The sequence below is a fragment of the Rhinolophus ferrumequinum genome, chromosome 6 (genome assembly GCF_004115265.2).
Source record: "Rhinolophus ferrumequinum isolate MPI-CBG mRhiFer1 chromosome 6, mRhiFer1_v1.p, whole genome shotgun sequence".
NCBI lineage: Eukaryota > Metazoa > Chordata > Mammalia > Chiroptera > Rhinolophidae > Rhinolophus > Rhinolophus ferrumequinum.
In genome coordinates, this window is record NC_046289.1 from 91,103,960 (window position 1) to 91,125,396 (window position 21,437).

General features: G+C 34.1%; 1 protein-coding gene across 3 annotated transcripts in view; it reads left to right on the top strand.

The window, feature by feature from the left end:
- TOGARAM1 (TOG array regulator of axonemal microtubules 1) overlaps positions 1-21,437 on the top strand; it is a 67,512-nt gene that overhangs the window by 9,862 nt on the left and 36,213 nt on the right. For all 3 annotated transcript variants that reach the window (XM_033108823.1, XM_033108822.1, XM_033108824.1), the window contains exons 2-7: positions 5,337-5,493; positions 8,089-8,223; positions 14,416-14,721; positions 15,878-16,140; positions 17,334-17,566; positions 20,251-20,351. In XM_033108823.1, coding sequence (XP_032964714.1) covers positions 5,337-5,493; positions 8,089-8,223; positions 14,416-14,721; positions 15,878-16,140; positions 17,334-17,566; positions 20,251-20,351 — 1,195 coding nt within the window. The remainder of the gene's footprint in view (positions 1-5,336; positions 5,494-8,088; positions 8,224-14,415; positions 14,722-15,877; positions 16,141-17,333; positions 17,567-20,250; positions 20,352-21,437) is intronic.

Genomic DNA, 21,437 nt, shown 5'->3' on the forward strand with positions numbered 1-21,437 from the left:
AAAAATAATTTTTACATTTTTAATGAACCTTCAAAGCATATTAAGTAAAACAATATATATTATATTGGTTTTGCCATCTTAAAAAAAGGTTATAACTATTCCCTTGATAAATGCACAAAGCCTACTCATTACCTTGTATACATATTTTTATTCCTCTGTATCTTTTGTTTTACCTAGGGCAGTGTTAGCTATATCTATTAAATACAACCTTACCCAGAGAAACCAACTTTTGTTTTCTCACAGACACAGAAAAAACAGTCACCAAACAAGAGCTATCTTTTCATTCTCTTCATGAGTACACATTTCTTATCTTTTTTATAATGATTTAAGTGACACAATAAACATGTATTTAAGATCATCCAAAAGCATTTATATATCCTTCAATCTGTTTATTTGGTGACTGTTCTATAATGTGTAATAGACAGGGGTAAATTAAAAACATATTTGGTGACCAGTGATTCGTGTTTTTATCTTAATTAGAAATTGAGATCTAAAGATTTTTCATTAATTCCATTTTATATTAGTCTAAAATCTTAAAGTTAACTAAGAGTCTGAAAATTACAATTTAAACTAATATATTAAGCATTATAAGAGTTGTGGCATTGTAAGACTTTATCCTTTTGATAAAGATATCTATTATAAAATTTAATTGAACACATGATTTTACAATTTTATATTTTGAAAAGGAGTGATGTTAAATGTATTTAATTTGTGAAACCAGTATAGGAAGACATTGAAGTTAATTAGGCTTTTCCTGAGAAGGTAAGTTGAAGTTTGTACAATTATATCGTACTAATACTAAAAACTATTAAATATTGTTTTGTTTAGCTTTGAAAACCATCAATTTTCTGAGTTTGTCTAATTTATAATTAAATAAGTTTCTTTACCATCTTTAGCTTTAGAATTCTACAGTAATGTTAATTTGCAGTTACTCAATCATTTAGAGAAATTGAAGAAAGCTGACAGTTGAATGTTAGGGGTTTTGTTTCATTTCATCTTTGGTATAGAAATTTGATTTTGTAGATATTGACAGGTATTGGGCCCATAATAAGTAAACATGAAAATACATGTAAGTTTTGGATGGAAGAAATGGGCTCTGGTTATTACAATAAAGGAGTTCATATCAGTACGGTTAAAAACAAACATAAACAGAGCACTACTGTCTGAGCACTACTGTGACAGAGCATTACTGTCAATAAAGAAACAAGATTCCAGATTCCCTGACCCAGGGATGCTGTCATCTAGCAGAAATCACCAAATAGATCATAAAATCAAAACTCATTTCCACCACTGCTGCCATCTGTGTGCAAACCATGTGCTCAGTCAAAATCGGAACCAGATACAGGCTTTGCCCAGAATCAGATTCACTGTAAGGGCTGTACTGTTCATTCAGTTATATGAGGAAGATTAACTGAAGACTCCAGGCAAGTGTCCCAGTCTCAGAAAAGGTGCACTTTCACTTTCAAGTCATGTGTTTGATTCTCATGTTAGGACCCAGAAGGATGGTCAGTATATTAGTGAAACCTCCAGAAATAACATCAAACAAGGAGACAGAAACATTTGATTTGTTATTTTGTTAATTTGTAAGAGAGTCAGCTAATAGGCTAAATCAAGGAAAAACCAGAACTGAGAAAAAAAAAATATATTGCAGATTGGACATAGTAAGTCTTGTTTGCACATTTTATGGATAAACTGGTTAGCTGACAGCTACAAAGCATTCAGTCTGGGTGCTTTGCCCTTGTGTGGGAAGCCTAAGGATATCAAAGAAAACATTTCAGTTGTTTTAAAAAAATATTTTAACAGGATCAAATATATGGTGATGGAAAGAGAACTGACTCTGGGTGGTGAACACACAATGTGAGATATAGATGATGTATTACAGAATTGTACACCTGAAATCTATGTAATTTTACTAACCATTGTCACCCCAATAAACTTTAACTTAAAAACATATATATATTTAGCTATATAATGTATGTGACAGTCTTTCTAAGGTCTGCCCATCTCCTGTCAGCACTACTGTCTTAAACCAGGTAGGTACCATTTCGCTCACTGAAATTTCTTCTTTATCAATATTAAAAAAAAAAAAAATTTTGGAAGCAACTCAAATAAATGTGTCATAATAGGAGAATGGCATATCTAGTCAATAGAATATTGACAATATTTAAATTTTAAAAATAGTTTGTATCCTTAGACCTAGATTCATGTGATACACAAGAATATGTGCATAACTGTATTCACTACAAGATTGTAATAGTGAAAAGTTGTGACAAAGGAAATGTTCATCAGTAGGGGACCATGAGTCCAACCATTAAAAAGAACAAGCAGATATGTATGGATTAACATGGAAGGATGTCTACAATATGCTGAATACGGACTATGTGCCAGAGTATTATGTCATCTATTTTTATCTTTGAAAGTAGCTTATTGAAGAATATTTATATATAGAAAAAGACAAGTTACCAGAGTTTCAATAGGATTCTAGTGAAATGGGGTCCCAAAGAAGAATTTCATTTTATATATTATTTACTTCTATATTTTTTGTTTTTTTTACAATAAGCAGTTACTGCTTCTGTAATTAAATTTCAGCACTTATGAGAGGTTTTAACAACATGGGAAATACTTTTATTATAATGTTAACTGCAAAAGTGGCATATAAAACTTTACACACAGTATCACAACTATGTTTTCTTAAAGTGTACATAGAAAATGATTTGAAAAAAAACACACAAAGGTGTTTTAAAAAGTGACTTTGGGTAATTGGAATAAGCTTTTTTTTTAAAGTTTTGTTTTTTTTTTTTTTTTTTTTTTAAAGATTGTATTGGGGAAGGGGAACAGGACTTTATTGGGGCACAGTGTGCGTACTTCCAGGACTTTTTCCAAGTCAAGTTGTTGCCCTTTCGATCTTAGTTGTGGAGGGCACAGCTCAGCTCCAGGTCCAGTTGCCATTATTAGTTGCAGGGGGCGGAGCCCACCATCCCTTGTGAGAGTGGAACCGGCAGCCTTGTGGTTGAGAGCCCACTTGCCCATGTGGGAATCGAACCGGGAGCCTTCGGTGTTAGGAGCACAGAGCTCCAACCGCCTGAGCCACTGGGCTGGCCCTGTAATAAGCTTTTTAATGACCACCATTTAGGAACAAGATTGGAGTCTAGGTAAAACCAGAATGAATTTGTAGAAGGTAAAAGGCTCCAAAAACTGGAGATCGAGGTATTTTGTACAGGTTCAATAAAGGTAGGACTGTAGGTGATTTCTGAGAGCATTAGCTATTGAAAGGTCCTTTCCTTATAATTTGCTACTAACTCTACCAAAATACAATTAAATTATTTTTGTCTTCTTAGACCCCTTGACAAAAGCTGAAATGAAATGCACTAGGTAAAAGAATCTTTTTATGAAAATTATACAAGGAATCAAATACAAAGATTAAGGGATAATAAAAAGCAAGATTAAAATAGTAGATAAGACTATATGAATTTCAAATCATTGCTAATATTAAGTGTCAAACTTGTCTAACACTTTCATTTACTATAACTCTAAGAAATTAAATGAATTAAATTTTTAGATATTAACTTCAAAGACCAAAATCTCAGTCTCTGTGTTTCTAAGATTTACAAGGTGCTCTAAACAGACTGCTTCATATTTTGTAAATTGAATTCATAACTCTCATAATATATCTGTGCTTTTCTCTTTTACTCGAACTCACTTTTCTTTCCCTAATTCATTGAATAAAGGTTAAGCTTATCCTGATGAAAAATCATTTGATTACTTTTAAGAGAGACCAAAAAGGCCACTCATATTAATAATAATTGGTGTGTCCTATAGTCTGGTTTCAAATACTTGCAGAATATTCTATAGCAAAATTTAATCCCTGACTGACTTCTCCTAGATTCTTGAAAATTCCACACGTACACACACATTCTCCAATACGACCACTGCTCCCTTTATCCCCTTCACCACTAGTTGTCTCTGGCATACAGACTAATGTTCTGTTCTCTAAGCAGAAATTAACTACATAGTAATCTAATATAAAATGTATTCCATACTGAGAATTATTTCTGGCTTACTCACTATTTTAACTATGTTAGTATGTCTTTAAATGTATCTAATCAGAAGTTGATTGTAATTGGTTTCATTTTTATTCCATCGTGTCCTAATACTGACTGTATAATCAGTCAGCAATTATACTATTAGATTTTGAGAAAGTAAAGTCATGTTTTTTCATCTGGGGCATTCTTTTTTTCTTCATCAGTATTTTCTGGGTTAATTTGTGAAGGAGTTAACAGATTTAACACAAAATATGATAAAGAATAACAAGTTCCCTAAGGTATACTTGGTAGTGTATAGTCTTTTAATTGTCAAGTAGCTAAAAAGTTTTCAAGTAGACATCGCTTTAATTTTATTGTATTTCAGTGCGGTTTGATAATTGGCAAATTTTGCAAATAAGCATTACTGAGAAGGCTTATAGTTCATCATATGCCTTGATTTAATTGTTTCTGTAAGCTCTAAATAAATATATAGAAGTAAGTTTAATTTCTTGTCTGTTCACTGAATTTTTAAAATCTTTTATAGCCGTGTTGAATGTGAAGTGATCCAGGACAAATGAGGTTGTTACTGATGAAGAATTCTGAACACTTGAATTATGCTCTCATTTAGTTCTTTAACTGTGATTAGATAAAACTTGAAATTTCTATGCTGGCACTTTTGTACCTTAAGGATCAAAAGAGGGTATGTGAAAAAAGAACTGGAAACTATAAACTACTCTCTATATAAAGTGCTGTGTACTTTGTTTTAACTAAAAGACCTATCATAGGGAAATATTTTAAGGGAACCGTGACCGTATATACATTTACATTTGGACTGCAGATTATGAATAATAAATCTGCTTCAGTAAGAATAGTAGAGTAGGATGCTTGTTGGTTCAGTGACCTTCACTCGACATTTATGGTCTAATGCTGAAACACACCTGGCAACTGGCATAGGATGATGGGCTATGCTCCTGAACCAAAATGTTCTTTTCTCTATTCAAGTTGTTGTTTCACTCTTTCTCTTATTTTTATTCTTTCTTTCCTAGCTGCCAGATGTGTTACTGTAGGAAGGCAAAGTACAGAAAAGATTTGGGGTGAAGTAGTAAGAAAGAAGGAAAAAAAATGGTATTTCTATCTATCATAGAATGGAAAATACTGTTAGTGCACGATGCTATATGTGGATGTTTATTTGTATAATTATATATTTGATAAATTTAATTTTTTTCTTTGAATTTCATAATTGGGTCTAAATTATTCTCTCATTTATTACAAATAGACAGCACAAACTTGCTAACTTATTGTTCTGTTCTATAGTTTTCAGCATACGATTTCATCCCATCTCCAAAATTAAAGCCCTCCCAAGGAATGCCAGTCAATGATGATTTATGTTTTAGCAGAAAAAGAGTGTCAAGAAACTTATTTCAGAATAGTCGGGATTTTAACTCAGATTCTCTTCCAGTATGTGCTGCTGGTAAGTAACTGGTGCAGGTAATGGACATGTTGGAATAAGTTAAAGATTTCTCTAAACTTCTTAGTTCATTGGAGGGCTCATAGAACTTAGAATCTAGAAAACAATTCAGATTCAATAAATATTTGTGAAAGATCTGATAAGAATGGATACTTTGGCATACATTGTGTCATAAGACCCTAGAAGGGCTTCTCACAAAAACCCTTTAAGTCCTAATGTAAGTCAGTATTTGCTTATTCAAAAACCTGTATTTCCCTTCTATGTATCAGGAACTTTGCTAAGTACTGGGGATGTAGCAGTCAACAAAAGAGGGAAAACTTTCTGCCTAATAGATGTTGCATTCTATTGGGGGCAAATCAGACATTAAATAAATGCAAAAAAAAAAAAGTAGGTTAGATGGTGATAAATGCTATGAAGAAAAATAAAACAGAGAAGAGGAATATGGAGGGAGGGCTGTTTTAGATAATATGGTGAAAGAAGGCCATATTCAGAAAGGAATACTTGAAGCAAACCACATAGATATCAAGAGAGAAGAACAAATAATTCCAGGAAGAGGCAACAGTAAGTGCAGAGTATGGGACATGTTTGAGAAAGATCAACAAGGCTAGTAACTCTGGAATGAAATGAGTAAGGGGAAGAGAAGGAGAAAATGAAATTAAAGAGATAGTAGGAGTCTTTTTTTTATAAGTCTTCCTGGGCTATTGAATGAACTTTGGCTTTTACTCTGAGTGAAGAACATCTTGAGGAAAGAAGTAACATCAGTTACCTTATGTTTTCCAGGCTTGTCTTGGATGTTACATTTAAAGTAGACTTTAGGTGGGCAAAGGTGGAAACAGGGAGTCTGTTGTAATAATCCAGGCTAGAGTTAATGGAGGTTGTGACCAGGTAGTGGTGAATGTAGTGAAAAGTGTGTGGGTTCTGATTGTATGTCATAGGTAGAGTTCATATGATTTGTTGATATGATTGGGCAGTGGGGAGAGAAAGAGAAAGAGAAGAATGCTTTAGGGCTTTTTGGCCACAGCAACTGGAAAGATGTTTAATTGCTAAACACATGTTACAGAAAGTAAATATTACGGTAATTCAGAGGACATGGTCATTGTCATGGGCCATATCAGTTAGAAAAGGTGTTGAAGAGAAGATAGTATTTGAACTGCATCTTTTTTTGGATGTATATGGTACTTGTACAAGTAGTTAGAGGGGAGACAGGGGGCAAGCAAAAGCTTACATCAGGAATGGCCTTGAGATAGTCTGGGAGCTTTGCAAAGACTGGATGCATTTTAGATGGCCAAAGATAAATTGGGATATGGGGAACCCCTATGTGCTGGGCTTAAAAAGTTGAGCTCATCCTTATAAGCTATAGGGAGCTAATGGAAATTTTTTCATTGAGGAAATTTTTCATTGAGTTTGTCATGGATGTTAACATTTATTTAATATCCAAATGATGTCAGTTACTGGAATTTGGCTGTGAGTTTGGACACAATGTTTAGAAAACATTGTTAACCCTAGGAGAACTTATAGATATTTATGAAGTAATATTCCATAATATTTTCATATAAAAACAAAGTGTTGTAATGATTGTGTACGTTAGTGTTTATTTAATAAACAAATGCAATAGAAAAATAAGTGAAAGAAGATACCCACTTATACTCATGACATGGGTACTCCATACCATTACTTTGGATTTTTATAAGGCTCATGTTTTCTGTACCACTGAGAAGCTCTTAACCTAGTAGTACAGATTTTAAATAACTGTGCGATAAGACAACATATAACCTAATGCTAGATTGAATGATACAAATTGTAACTACTATAGGTGTTTGAGAAAGGAAAAGACCATAGGTATTGAAGTGGTTTACAAAAACTCGAGGAAAGAGGTTGGACTTGAGCTGGACTTTAAAGAAGGAAAGGCAGTGAGGCAAGGACTATTGCAGGGAGGGAGAAAGTATAACCAAAGCATAGAGGTGAGAATTAACTTAGAAGATGTCCAGAACATGAAGAATAAAAGGGCTTGAAATCATAGGGGAAGAATTTTAAAAATCACAGAATTTCAGAACTACAAGGGATCAACTCATTTTATAGATGAATAAACTGAATGCCAGAGAGGTCATTCTTACCTTCTTTCATTCAGGTTTATTCTCCTGCCCAGGAATAACCTTAACCAGCCACAGGAGCGGGACAGCAATCTGGGAAATACAGCTGGATAAGCTATGTGAATGCTGTGTTACATGTCAGGAAAGAAACTAGAAGCATTCTACAGTTTCTGGGTAGCATGTATACGATAGATAAATACTAGGAAGAAGGAAAGGCAGGTCTGGAGAACATTTCATGGGAAGAGAAGGGAATGTGTGGGGAAAAAACTGCCTTTGTATTTGTCAATATACTTTTCTGTGTAGTTTACCAGCCTATTTTCTGTCCTTTAACACCTGTCACTAATCAGATCTGCCAGTAGCAAAAGTTTTATCCCTTTCATGCCTGCCTGGCTCACTGTCCATATACTTCTATGTTTATTCCTACACAAATGACTCCAACATTTATGAAATTAGATGTGTTCATGAAATAAAGCTAACTTTTATGTTTTTCTCCTTCTTCCTTCCAAAGGCACTACTGGGACTCATCAGACAAATCTTTCTGGGAAAAGTGGACACCTTGGATTTTCACAGATACGTGGTAAAACTGGAAGTGTGGATTCTGACTTACAGTACCTGGGGACAACCAACAGTCATCAAGATAAAGGTTTACATTCCACATTTATGTGGATACAAATGATTTATAATACTGTGTGGGGTTTCCAAATCTAGCTTATGTGTTATTTTGTGTAATTATATTTGTCACAAAAAGACATGTTATATTTTCAGGAAAAAAGTTTAATAAATTTTTTTATAACTATTAACACTAAAACGTAACATTTTGTAATCTTGATATAAATATGACTGATTAAAATTAGAATTTAGAAACTCATGGTGGAGATGAACATTATCCATTAAGGAGGACTGTGTTAGCAGAAGACAATTATTTTCCATAACAGTTTTAAACTTTAAGGCTATTTAGAATTTATTATGTCCCCTGTTAGGAACCATAACTTCCTGACTAGCTATCTTTTCAGATATCTTATATGTCCATAAGATACAGAACAAAAGGAAGGGTTTGAGCCTGTCAAACGTGAATTTTGGATTTGAAGAGATTTCTTAATTTTCCATGCTAATTAAAAGCTTTATCAGTTATTATTTAGAGGTAGGATTAAATGAAATATTTCTAGAGATATTTTAATTTTTGTTATATATCCTTTACTAAAATTTTTTGAGTGATAAGAAATGTACTTCTATTAGTATTTGTTGATGAAAAAGTAATGCTTTTGTGAGGGGTGTAAATGTCTAACTATTACATTGTTTTGTACACCCGAAACTTAAAAAAAAAAAAGTAATGTTCATTTGAAATTAGTAAAGATTATTTAGTTAATATCGCACTTGTATTTTAGCCACCCTTTCCTCCATCTATGCCAAGGGCCACAGGACGCCATAAAGTTTTTCTTTGTGGCGTTGTTCCCAGTAAAATAATCCATCTTTCTTAATGATACAGGTATTTTCTAACTCTTGACTAGTTACCTTTGGGACTCATAACTAGGAGAAGCGGAGAGGACTCTGTGCTTAGCCTGTTCCTATTTACGATGTCCCTGAATGATTACATTACCTTTGAAGACTACTTTCACTCTCGGGTTAATCAGATCTTTGTAGTGCATCTGGTTTTCTATAACTTCAGAATACCTGTTAGAGCAGCTATTAAAGGGATATCATGTTCTTCTAAAGTCAAGATTTAACTTAACAGTAGGTTATACATTAAAAATTCTGTCAGCACCACCAGCTCAGCTAACATTCTCCATGGGTTTCTGAAGGACCTGGGTTATGAATGCCAGATGCCAAATCATCTAGAAGTTCCCATCTCAGTTTTAACTGCTGCAGTGATCCACACCAAATGTTGGAAATGTTGGTATATTTTATTGTATTCCATTGGTTCTATTTACATGGATAAAAAGATCGGATGTTTGATTTCTTTGTAAGAAATATTTTTAAATCTTTTAATAAAAGGAATGTATGTTGAGACACTGACATGGAAACATCCGAATCTATTAATAGAACACTGTCTTTGAAATCAGGAAACGGAAAGTTTCCATTCTGTATGTAATTTGTGACCACTGTAATCTATTTTCCACCCAAGAAAGATTTAGGTAGAAGTAGAGGTTCTAACCATGTCATATATGAATTAAAAGGAAATGATATATAATATACATAGTTGTTTAAGTCTTCTGAAGAATAGTGTATTTGTTAGGGATACGTAAGCTGGGTCTTTTGTCATGGAAAGTCTTCAAAAAAAGTATTGAAGGAAAATTTAAGGGAACCCCTAAAGGTTACAAGTAGACTAAAGTGCTATTTTTAAGAGTCACACCTAAAATACATCTAAACAGAGTGGGAGAAACTAAAGCATGGAAAACATATAGCAATTCCTCATATCCATGCTTTTGATTTCTGCAGTTTCAGTTACCCTCCCCCAGTCAACCTTGATCCGGAAATACTAAATGGAAAATTACAGAAATAATTCGTAAGTTTTCAAATAGGTGCCATTCTGAATATCGTGATGAAATCTCAAGCTGTCTCACTTGTCCAATCCAGGACCGTGAATCATCCCTTTATCCAATGTATCCACACTGCATAAACTACCCACCCACTGGTCACTTAGTAGCCATCTTGGTTATCAGATTGACTGTTGAGGTATTGCAATGTTTGTGTTCAAGTACCTCTTATTTTACTCAATACTGTCCCCAAAGCGCAAGAGTAGTGATGCTGGCAATTTGGATATTCCATAGAGAAGCTGTACAGTGCTTCCTTTAAGTGAAAAGGTGAGCACAATATAATAAGATATTTTGAGAGAGAGAGACCACATTCACGTAACTTTTATTACAGTACATTGTTATAAACATCCTACTTTATTAGTTATTGTTGTTAATCTCTTATTGTGCTTAATTTATAAATTAAACTAGATCTTGTTAATGTATGTGTAGGAAAAAAATATAGTATATGCAGGGTTCAGTACTATTTGTGGTTTCAGGCATCCGCTGGGGGTCTTGGAACATATCCCCCATGATAAGAGGGTAACTACTGTACACGGCAACTACCAAAGCAGGTATAAAAATATTGATGTTAAGGAAAATATGCCTACTAAAGCTCAAAACATTGTTAGGGCTAAAGGGGTCATTATAATGAGAAGTAAACAATTCACTAAGAAGATAAGACTTTTCTGAAATATGTGTACATATATGAGTGTGTATAAATATGTATATGTGTGTGTGTGTGCGTGTGTGTGTAATTTGACAAAATTACAAGGAGAAAATTAACAAATCTATGGATGTTAGAAAATTGTAATAAGATAAATAAGTTTGGGATTACATGATACAGAATATTTGAATAATGCAATTAATAAGTTTGTAAAAGTTGTCTCAGAAATAGAAAAACTGAATAGACCTACAATGATTAAAGGAATTTTAGATTTATGATTCTACCCACAAAAACAAACAAAAAGTCCTAGGCCAGATGGTTTAATTAGTGTCCTGTCAAAACTTTAGAGCAGGGGCCAGCCTGGTGGCTCAGGTGGTTAGAGCTCCATGCTCGTAACTTCGAAGGCTGCCGGTTCGATTCCCACATGGGCCAGTGGGCTCTCAACCACAAGGTTGCCAGTTCAATTCCTCGAGTCCCACAAAGGATGGTGGGCAGTGCCCTCTGCAACTAAGATTGAACACAGCACCTTGAGCTGAACTGCCACTGAGCTCCTGGATGGCTCAGCTGGTTGGAGTGTGGGCTCTCAACCACAAGGTTGCCAGTTCGATTCCTCAACTCCCACAAGGGATGGTGGGCTGCGTCCCCTGCAACTAGCAATGGCAACTGGACCTAGAGCTGAGCTGCGCCCCCCACAACTAATACTGAAAGGACAACAACTTGAAGCTGAACGGCACCCTCCACAACTAAGATTGAAAGGACAACAACTTGACTTGGAGAAAAGTCCTGGAAGTACATACTGTTCCCCAATAAAGTCCTGTTCCCTGTCCTCAATAAAATCTTTAAAAAAAAATACTGTAGAGCAGCGGTAAATCCTATCTTATACAGAGTAAGAGAATTTAAAAAAAAGAAGCCTCCTTAATTCATTTTATGAAATGAGTATAACCGTAATACCATGACCAGATATAGTCAATAAATAAAGAAAAATAAATGGGGGTGGCCGGTTAGCTCAATTGGTTAGAGCGTGGTGCTAATAACACCAAGGTTGCCGGTTCGATCCCCTCATGGGCCACTGTGAGCTGCGCCCTACTTAAAAAGAAGAAAAATAAATGACAGTCTAGTTTCACTTTTATGAAAGAGTCCTAAAATATTAGCAAACCATATCTAGCAATGTGTTCTTAAAATTTGTATGTTATATATTACATCTAAGTAGGAGTTTTCCAGAAAAACCTGTTTTAACCTTATCAGATACGTAGGAGAAAAGTTATATAATTATGTCAATAGATGTAGTAAAAGTGATTGAAAAAAATTCAAAATCCATGCATAATTACAAACTCATAACAACCCAAGAATAACTTCCTTAACCTTATTAATGATATCTATTCATACCTATAGCAAATATACTTAGTGGTAAAATCTTAGAATTCACTTTAAAGTCACGAACAAGACACAGATGCTCACTGTTACCACTGCTATTGAGCATTTACGTACTAACTCCTAATATTTATTGAGAACCAGACACTGTTCTAGAATCTAAAGATCAAAATCTAGTAGAGGAGAAGAAGCTAACCAATAAATGAGCAGTAAGAATGGAAATAAGTGCTGTGAAGAAAAATTAGGCAGTATAAGGGGACAGAATGTGACAAGAAAGGCCTTTCTGAAGTGATGGCATTTAAACAGAAACCTGAATGAAGTGAAGCGGTGAGCCATGTGGATATCTGGAGAAAGAACATTCCAGGCAGAGAGCACGACACAGTACAAATGCTCCGAGGTAGGACCATATTTGGCTTCGGGGAGGAATAGCAAGGTAGAGGAATGACTGAAGGGGAGAATAATTACAGGAGATACCATGTGGCCTTGTAGGGCATGGTGAGGATCAGGGATTTCATTCTAGTGGGATAGAAAGTCTTTGGAGGTGTTTGAGGTGATCTGACTGCCTTTTAAAAGGATCAGAGCTGCTATATAGAGAACAAGCTTGGAGGAGTGGGGTGGGGTGCAAAGCAAACCAGTTAGGAAGTTACGGCAGAAGTAGCAAAAGGGATGGAGGACATGGCTTGGATTAGAGAGGGAGCAATGAAAGTGATGAAAAGAGTTTGAATTCTTACATACAGCGTAGCCGAAAAGTTTGGAAACATAGTTAACATTATGTTACATGTATATTGATGTATCATGAAGAAGCCATTTATTCTGTATTTACCTAAGTTTCCAGACTTAATGATCACCCTGTATTGCTAATGAGATTTGCTAATTGGATTAGGTATGAAGATTAAGAGAAGAGAGGAGTCAAGGATAAGTCTAATGCTGGTGGCCTGAGCAACTTGTAGAGCAGAGCTGCCATTTACCAAGAAGAGGAAGATTAGGAGAAGAGCAGATTTGATTTGATTGGGAAATCAGGTTTTGTTTTGGACATGTAAAGTTTGGGATATCTGTCTCTTTAGAGAAGATGTCAAATGGCATTTTGACGTTGAATCTGGAGTTTAAGGGAAAAATCAGTCCTAAAAATTTGGGAGTCATTGTATTACCTATCTAGGGAGTACCTAGCTCAAAATTAAAAGTGTAAATTTGAAGAGGAAGAAACAGAAATTGTCATTATTCCCAGATGAAACAATGCAATGTAGCGGTTAAGAGCACATACTTGGGCCAGAGTGCCTGGGTTGATATCCCAGTTTTATAATTTCCTAGTGTGTGACTTTTAGCGATTTACTTATTATCCCTCTGCATTTTTAATCTGTAAAATAGGAATAGTACCTACCCCCATTATGTATTAAATTAGTTAATACTTATAAAGTGCTTAGAACACCAATTGGCACATAGTAAGAACTCAATAAACATTAACTCTCATTATTATCATCATAGTCACCACCATCATCATTATTATGAGTGTTTGATTATCTACATAGAAAATCCTAAAGGATATACAGAACACTATTAAAATATTAAATAATTTAGCAAGATTGCCAGAATGTAAAGCTCAATAAAGTTCCTAGAGACTAGGAAATTTCAGGAAATGTAGTTTTTAAGAAAGATATTATAGTATCAACAAAATTTGTAAAAACCTGGAAATCTAACAAGATTTGCATATTCTTTATTATGAAAGCTAAAATACTTTTTTAGAGACATAAAAGGAGACCTGAATAAAAGAGATCTCATATTTTTAAACAGGGAGACTCAATATCAGGAAAATGGCCAGATTAATCTGTCAATTCAGTGTCATTTGAACCAAAATCCCAGCAGGATCTTTTTCGGAGCCTGACAGGCTGATTCTGAAATACACATGAAAGAATGTATGCCAGGAATGGCCTAGATAATTTAAAGAAGATCAGAATGAAAGGAGACTTATCCTGTCAGATAGAATGATTATAAATAAAACATTGTAATAGGTACAGACAAATGGACTAATGGAACCACTAAGAAGCTTCTAAGAATAGCCTCAATATATGGGAGATTTATAGATGAAAGGGAAAGAATAGACAGTTCAAAATGTGGCACTGGGAAAATTCCACTTTATATACAGAAATATTAAATTAGATCTTTACCTCACACCATACAAAAATATAAACGCCAGATCAAATAAAAACCTTAATGTTAAAAGCAAAAATCCTAAAACTCTTGGAAGTTGTATATATATATAAATGACATATTCTCTTTTGTTTCATTACAGTGTATGCTAGCCTAAATTTTGGCAGTAAGACACAGCAAACATTTGGTAGTCAAACAGAACGTACTTCGTCATATCCTGGTCCAAATCCAAGTCCAGGAGCCTTCATCCTTCCATCCTATCCTCTCTCATCACCTCGAACTAGCCCAAAGCACACATCTCTTACTGTATCTCCAAAGAAGTCTCAAGATAATTCTGTCAATTTCTCAAATTCCTGGCCTCTTAAAAGTTTTGAAGGACTGTCAAAACCAAGTCCTCAGAAAAAGCTTGTCAGCCAAAAATCATCTGGCCCCACAGGAAGAAATGATGGTAAAAATTAATCTTTTGTTCAAATTTATTCGTATGTTTGAATTATTAGTTTTATGTTAGGATTGTTAGCTCTTTAAAAGCTGGTAAATTGCATTTTATTTCTGTGCATTAGTAAATATTTTGAAAAATATTTAACTTTGTTAAATAGATCAAATGTGTAATATAAAATTCAGTTGAAATTGTCATTTCTTTTTTTGCTGATACTGCCACTTCAAAATCCTGTTTCAGAACTAGGCAAATAATCCTTTTTCAGAACTAGGGATGGAAACATAAACAGCCTGAGAGCCTACTAACAAATTTTAGCTTTACAAATATAAAATATGATTCACATGTGTACTGTAATTAATATTCATTTAACATTTATTGAATGTTTAGTGTATGTTAAAATTATTTTGATGGGTTTTCTATTATTTGTTTTTAGCTAAAATATTCTGAACAGTAGCCCACTCCAAAATCGTGACATTAGCATATATATTTAATCAAGACAGATTCAGTCTCAAAATAAAGTCTGTTAAAGGCAATCCCTGTGTCCCACATGCATTCCTGTCCCCAGCCTCTGAGGTAAGATGTTCCACTTGTAAACTACCCCACAACACTGATTTCAGTTTATAACCAACCATAAGTTCACTTTACTGCATAGTCAGTCAATTTTATCACTTTCTGTTAGCACTGATCGTTCATGCCCTTCTATTAATTTCTTTCTATATTTGTCTTTCCTACAAGATCAAATATTGCACTGAAAGCTGAGACATTATTCAGCTTGTTCTCCCCAGTGACCAGTATTACTGCTTTGCATATAGCAGTCCTTCAAATGTTGTTTACGTAGTTAAATCAAGCCAGAAAAGTAGCCCTTGTAGCTTATTATGGACTGTACCATGCAAATATTAGTCATGGTGGTATGTATAAAGATAGAAACTTAATTGGTATATAATTTTTAAAATTTATTACGAAAGGACTTGGGGTGGCTCATTTTTGTTATATTTGTTTAAAGGACACTGATACGTTTATTTTATCTCAATTTAAGTAGTAATATTTATTTCTAGTAGAAAATTATGTGCTTTTTAATTTAAAAACACTATATTCCAAACACTTGTGATTATAACATCCACTTCTCTGAATTTTTTTTTAAAAAGTAAAATTCATATTTTTCACACAGGAGAAAATTCTCAGGAAAAACCTTCTTCAGCTCAGCTTATACCTGCCTTGGTGAGATCACCATCGTGCCGACGAGGCCTGAATGGAACCAAGCCTGTCCCTCCCATACCAAGAGGAATCAGCCTTTTGCCTGATAAAGCTGATTTAAGCACAGTAGGACCCAAAAAGAAAGAGGCTGATGATATTTGGAAGAGTGAAAAAGATACTCTTACAATTGATGTTTCAGAATTAAATATCAGGGATAAAGATTTGGATCAAGAAGAGGTTAGAACCAAATATCATTTTTAATAATTTAAAAATGCTTGTAATTTTCTATAATATAGTACCTTTATTTAAGTAAAAATCAAGTACTTTTTAATACTATGCCATCTTTTCTTATTTATAAACATATTTCACATTCATATTATAGAAAATGGAATCTTTAGTGAAGTACTAGGAAGAAAATCCATCACACCAAATCCCACTACCCAGAATACTTTACTGTTAATATTCTAATGTGTTTCCATCAAGTGTTTCTTCTGTGCATATATTGTTCCTTTTTTAAAAGTAAGAATAATATGTAAAAGTAAGAGCAGTATGTATGCTCTTGCACTAACTCCTCCCAAATGAACAATTTGTTATATTTGTTTTTTTAATAAATGAAACATAATATAGTTCCCTACCCATTCTTGAGCATGTCCCTTGTGCATACGAGTATGTGCAAATTTATTTATCTTTATGAAATTGAGATCATATTGGATACTCATCTTTGAAACCTCAGTCACTCCTTACGTACTATAAAAATGTACTGCCAATATGATAACTCTGTTCGTACTACTTATGCCAGAGAAGGAATATGGCTGCTATATTACTTTGGATTCAGAACACTGTTTTCATAGATGTTTCCTTTTTATCATTTCAATTAGCCTAGTTTCAGGTTTTAAAAAGTGTTTAACATTAAATATGTGAAGTGAAACATTCAGTGTTGATATGTTACGATCTTATTTTAACCGATTTTTAAGATCTAAGTATCATGTACAGATTGCTGGCTGTGAACTTTAAATTTTAGAAAACTGATTACTTTTTGCTGACCTACTCATAGAACTTCTAAAGAGCCAGATAAGCACACAACTGACCTGAGATTAGCTGGACCTCTGTAACTTGAACTCCCTTTGCTGTCTACCCTCTGATTCAATGATTCATTTATTAATCAAATTATTGCAATATATTAGTCATTGTGCCCAGTGCTAGAAATACCATGGTGAATAATAGCTTGAGATCCTTCCTCTTAAGGGGTTTATAAATACCTAAGTGATGAAACCACATACTATTTATACTATGTACAGATATATTAACATCCATCTTATTAGTACTGGATTGAAGGGTGGCTAGCTAGAGTTAATGGATATTAAAATCTAAGGATAACTTTTACTAATATAATTATTTTGTAAAGTTCATTGTTTTTGTTTTTTTCTTAGATGCAGAGCTCTCTTAGGTCCCTGCGTAACAGTGCAGCTAAGAAAAGAGCAAAACTGAGTGGTAGTACTTCTGATCTGGAAAGCCCTGATTCTGCAATGAAGCTCGACTTAACTGTGGACTCCCCCTCCCGATCTTTGTCTCCAAACATCAGCTCTTACAGTGAAAGTGGAGTTTACAGCCAAGAGTCACTGACTTCTTCTCTGTCTACAACTCCCCAGGGGAAGAGAATAATGTATTTTACCTTTTAACATGTTAAATGAATGCTAATCTGTAAATTGTAGTCCGAAGCCCTAATATCATATCTGAAAAAAACCTTCAAAATGATTTATTTTCTAGTTCTTTAAATGTTGAAATACAGTGGTACCTCGGTTTTCGAACGTAATCCACGAGGTCTGAAACATTCAAAAACAGCCGACAGCTAAGCCTCAGGATCTTGCACTCGGGAAGCCGTGTGACATATTTGACTTGAGTCGTGTTCAAAAACCGAAGCTTTTATTTCCGGTTTAGGGCATTCATAAACCGAAATGTTCGTCAACAGAGATGTTCGAAAACCGAGGTACTACTGTACATTTAAAAGACAATAGAAAAGTTTACACTTATTACCTTGCTTGGCTTTGGCTTGGGATGAGGGTGGAGAGAGAGAATACGTACAACCCCAAGTGTAATCTAGAGCACCTAAATCAATACGTAGGAAGTCGGTTCCCCAAGCCCCAGTTGTTCTTTTGCCTTAGATTTGTCCTACTATTCTTTGTTCTTGGGCTTTTTTCAGGATCATGGACTCTTTAGCAGTTGACCTGTAGCTGTTATTATTGCTTTTGTTTAAAACTTAGCACCAGTTTCCTCTAATTTATGGATGAACTCCACCAAACTGTTACCCTACTGTTTCTTATATTTTGTTACTCCATTATTTTATGGAAACTTAGGACTCCATGCCATAGCTTTCACAGCCCTCTCAGTAGACTCCTTACAGCAATAGAGCTGGAGTTAGAGTCCTGCCAACCCCTCACTGACAGAATGTTTTCCAGCAAAGCAATTTGACAAACTTTTCTGGAGTACTTCAATAAACTCGGAAGTCGTATGCAGTAAACTTGATTTCTGAGAATCTGTAATCCTATTCTAGGATTTAGGGAATTCTTTCCTTCTAAAATAAATTTAGACAAAAAGCAAAGAGTAGAATTGCTAGGCCATAGGAGAGATGTGCATTTAACATTTTAAGTAACTGCTAAACAGTTTTCTAAGATGCTCGTGCAATTTTACACTCCCACCAGCAGTGTTCCAGCTGTTTCACATACTTATTAACATGTGGTGTTCTCAGTCTTTTTAATTTTGATTTTACTTTCCTTTTATTTCTGTCCTGAACCATGTTTACATATACTGATAGAAGTAAATTTTTAAAATTAAATTTATTTAGAGCCTCTAATAATTTAGGTAAATAGAGATTGTATAATCAAAGGAGAGATGGTATTCTTTTAACTTTAATGAAAAAGGGTGTTTTATTTCAGCAGTTCATAGAATTAAACCAAATTTTTGTGTCCCATTGTGAGAGGTTTTTCTCATCCCATGATTTCCTTCTCCACATTTTAAATTTAAATAGCTTATTTTACAGTTGGAGATTTTTTTCTTACTGGAAATTCCTTTGTTGTAATTACCTAGGTAGACTAATGCAATATATTTACAAAATGAATTTGGAATGGGTATGTGGGCTGATGAAGTAACTATTTTACCAGACATTAATTAAATTACCAGACATTTAAAATATATATATTTATCTTTTACACCTAAAGTCCTTCCCTTATCTTTTATGAATGAGAGATTTTATATACTCCTACAGTTGCAAGGTTCTGTAAGTAAATTGGAACCCAGTTGGGAAGAAAACTTCATTTGATACTATAACATTTCGAATTCACTATTCCCTATATTGTCTCATGGAGATATTCTCTTCAGATATTGAACTCTGTGAGAAGGGAGTTCAATATACCCTCGTTTATGGACTGAATTACCTTTAATGAATTCAGTATTTCCACATTTAAGTTTAATAGCTTTAGAGTAATTGTTCTCAACCAGTTTGCATTCTGCCTTAAGAATCATGGCCAAACAAAGCTACTAAGGAGGGGTTTGATCCCTAATTAGGTTGGGGAGGAAAAATTACTGAAAACCATTCTTCTAGAGACTGAAGTATTTTCTTTCATCCAAGTCAAATATACTGAGTATAAATGTAAATTTACAGTAATCTATTCTAGAGAAAATACTCTTTTAAAATATTTAACATTGATTTCTCACGAGGCCAGTTAACAAATAATGCCTACCCAGTAACCTAAGAATTGTACTCCTTTGTGAAATCTCTTTTTTATAATATCTATCATTGGACTTACTGACATTACACACTGACTGATTTAAAACATTTTCCTCCCAGTGAGTTAACATTCCTCAGTTGGCTTTCTTTGTGAAACAAGGCCTGGAAGCGCTTATAAAGTGAGGCAAGTACAGCAAATGATAGTCCAAGGAGAAAGTGGCATTGACTAAACTCACTTGCTGCTGATCTCTTATTGGTGATATCGTTCAGTCTCTATTTTTAAATGGTATATGAAAGTAGATAGTATATTAGATAATTAGAATCATTTGATTTAGTTTTAGAATGGATTTTCTTTGAATTAGTTGTTTTTTGACCCAACGAAAGATTATACGGCACAAGTTGGAGAGTCTTCAATGCCTTTGGCAATCGTGTCGTGAATAGTTAAGAAATAAAGGTTGAAAATTCAAAAGGTGAACAAGGAATACCAATAAAAAATATTCTTGTCCATAGTTTTTCATACTTGTTGCTGCCTAGGTTTAGTGAGTATATAGAATGTGTGATATAAGCGTATTGAACAGCTTTTGATCTTAAATGTTTATTGAAATTCCTTTGTTTCATTGTAGGTCAGACATATTTCCAACATTTGGAGCAAAACCTTGTCCAACAAGGCATTCTTCTGCAAAGAACAAAATTGCTCAGATAGCAGAACAGAGCCCCAGTGCAGGTATTCTATGACTATTTTGTAAATGTGATTTATGGAAAGAATGATTTGTAAATGGTGTCAAAAATGATAACGGATGCGTTTCAGAGTTAGAATTTTTATAGTTACCAATTAAGACTAATCATTATTTTAACTCCTTAAAAAGACATTTTGGCCAGAATAAAAACTGTATGATTTTGGGAAGAAAAAATATTTGCCTGAATAATCTCCCTTTAAGCCCATAGGTATACCTATACCTCGCTCCCACACCCAGACATTTAGACTTGAGTGATATGGAATGAAATCTGGCCATCAGAGTTTTGAAGACTCTCCAGAAGATTCTAATATGCAGCTTAGTTTGAGACCCGCTGGGCACCACAAAAGATAATTTCTTTAAAAAAAAAAAAAAATTTAATTAGTAGTTAAGTGCATGTGTATCTTGTGTTAAAAATTTGTGAACTAACCTGGAAGTTTTTAATTCATAACATCCCTTTTCACAAAAAGAACTTATGAGTAGTGAATTAAAAAAGTATTTGGATTATGATCCATTTAGATTGGGAACTGCATGTGGTTCTTCTTTATGATTAGTAAAACTTTTGAATTATGAATGAGTTTTAACAAATTGGGATACGATATTTATTTTCATATGATCTCAGTGTAAAAGTCATCACAATTTGAAGGCTACTTTACCTTACATCACAATTATGTTCCTTCAAAGCTGTGTATATATCTAATTGTTTGCTAAGATTTTTAATTTCTTGCTACTAAGTATGTATTAAATTCATCTCATTTTAATTCCCACTATCACTCTTACTCATTTCTTACCTACTTAGCCTCCTAAGATTTCTCTCCAGCTTCAGTTTCATTCACTTACAATCCATTTCCCACAATGCAAATCTGACTATATTGTCCGGCCTATATTTATTCAGGGCGTTCTTCCATGATCTGGCCCCTGCCTACTTCTCCAGCCTCATTTTTTAATACCCTCTTTGTATTTTGTGCCCCAGTTACATCAGACCACCTTCGGTACCATTTCCTAGCTCTTTGCAATGGTACATACTATTTCTTATGGATGAAATCTGGAATTCACATCACAACCCACTCAGCTGT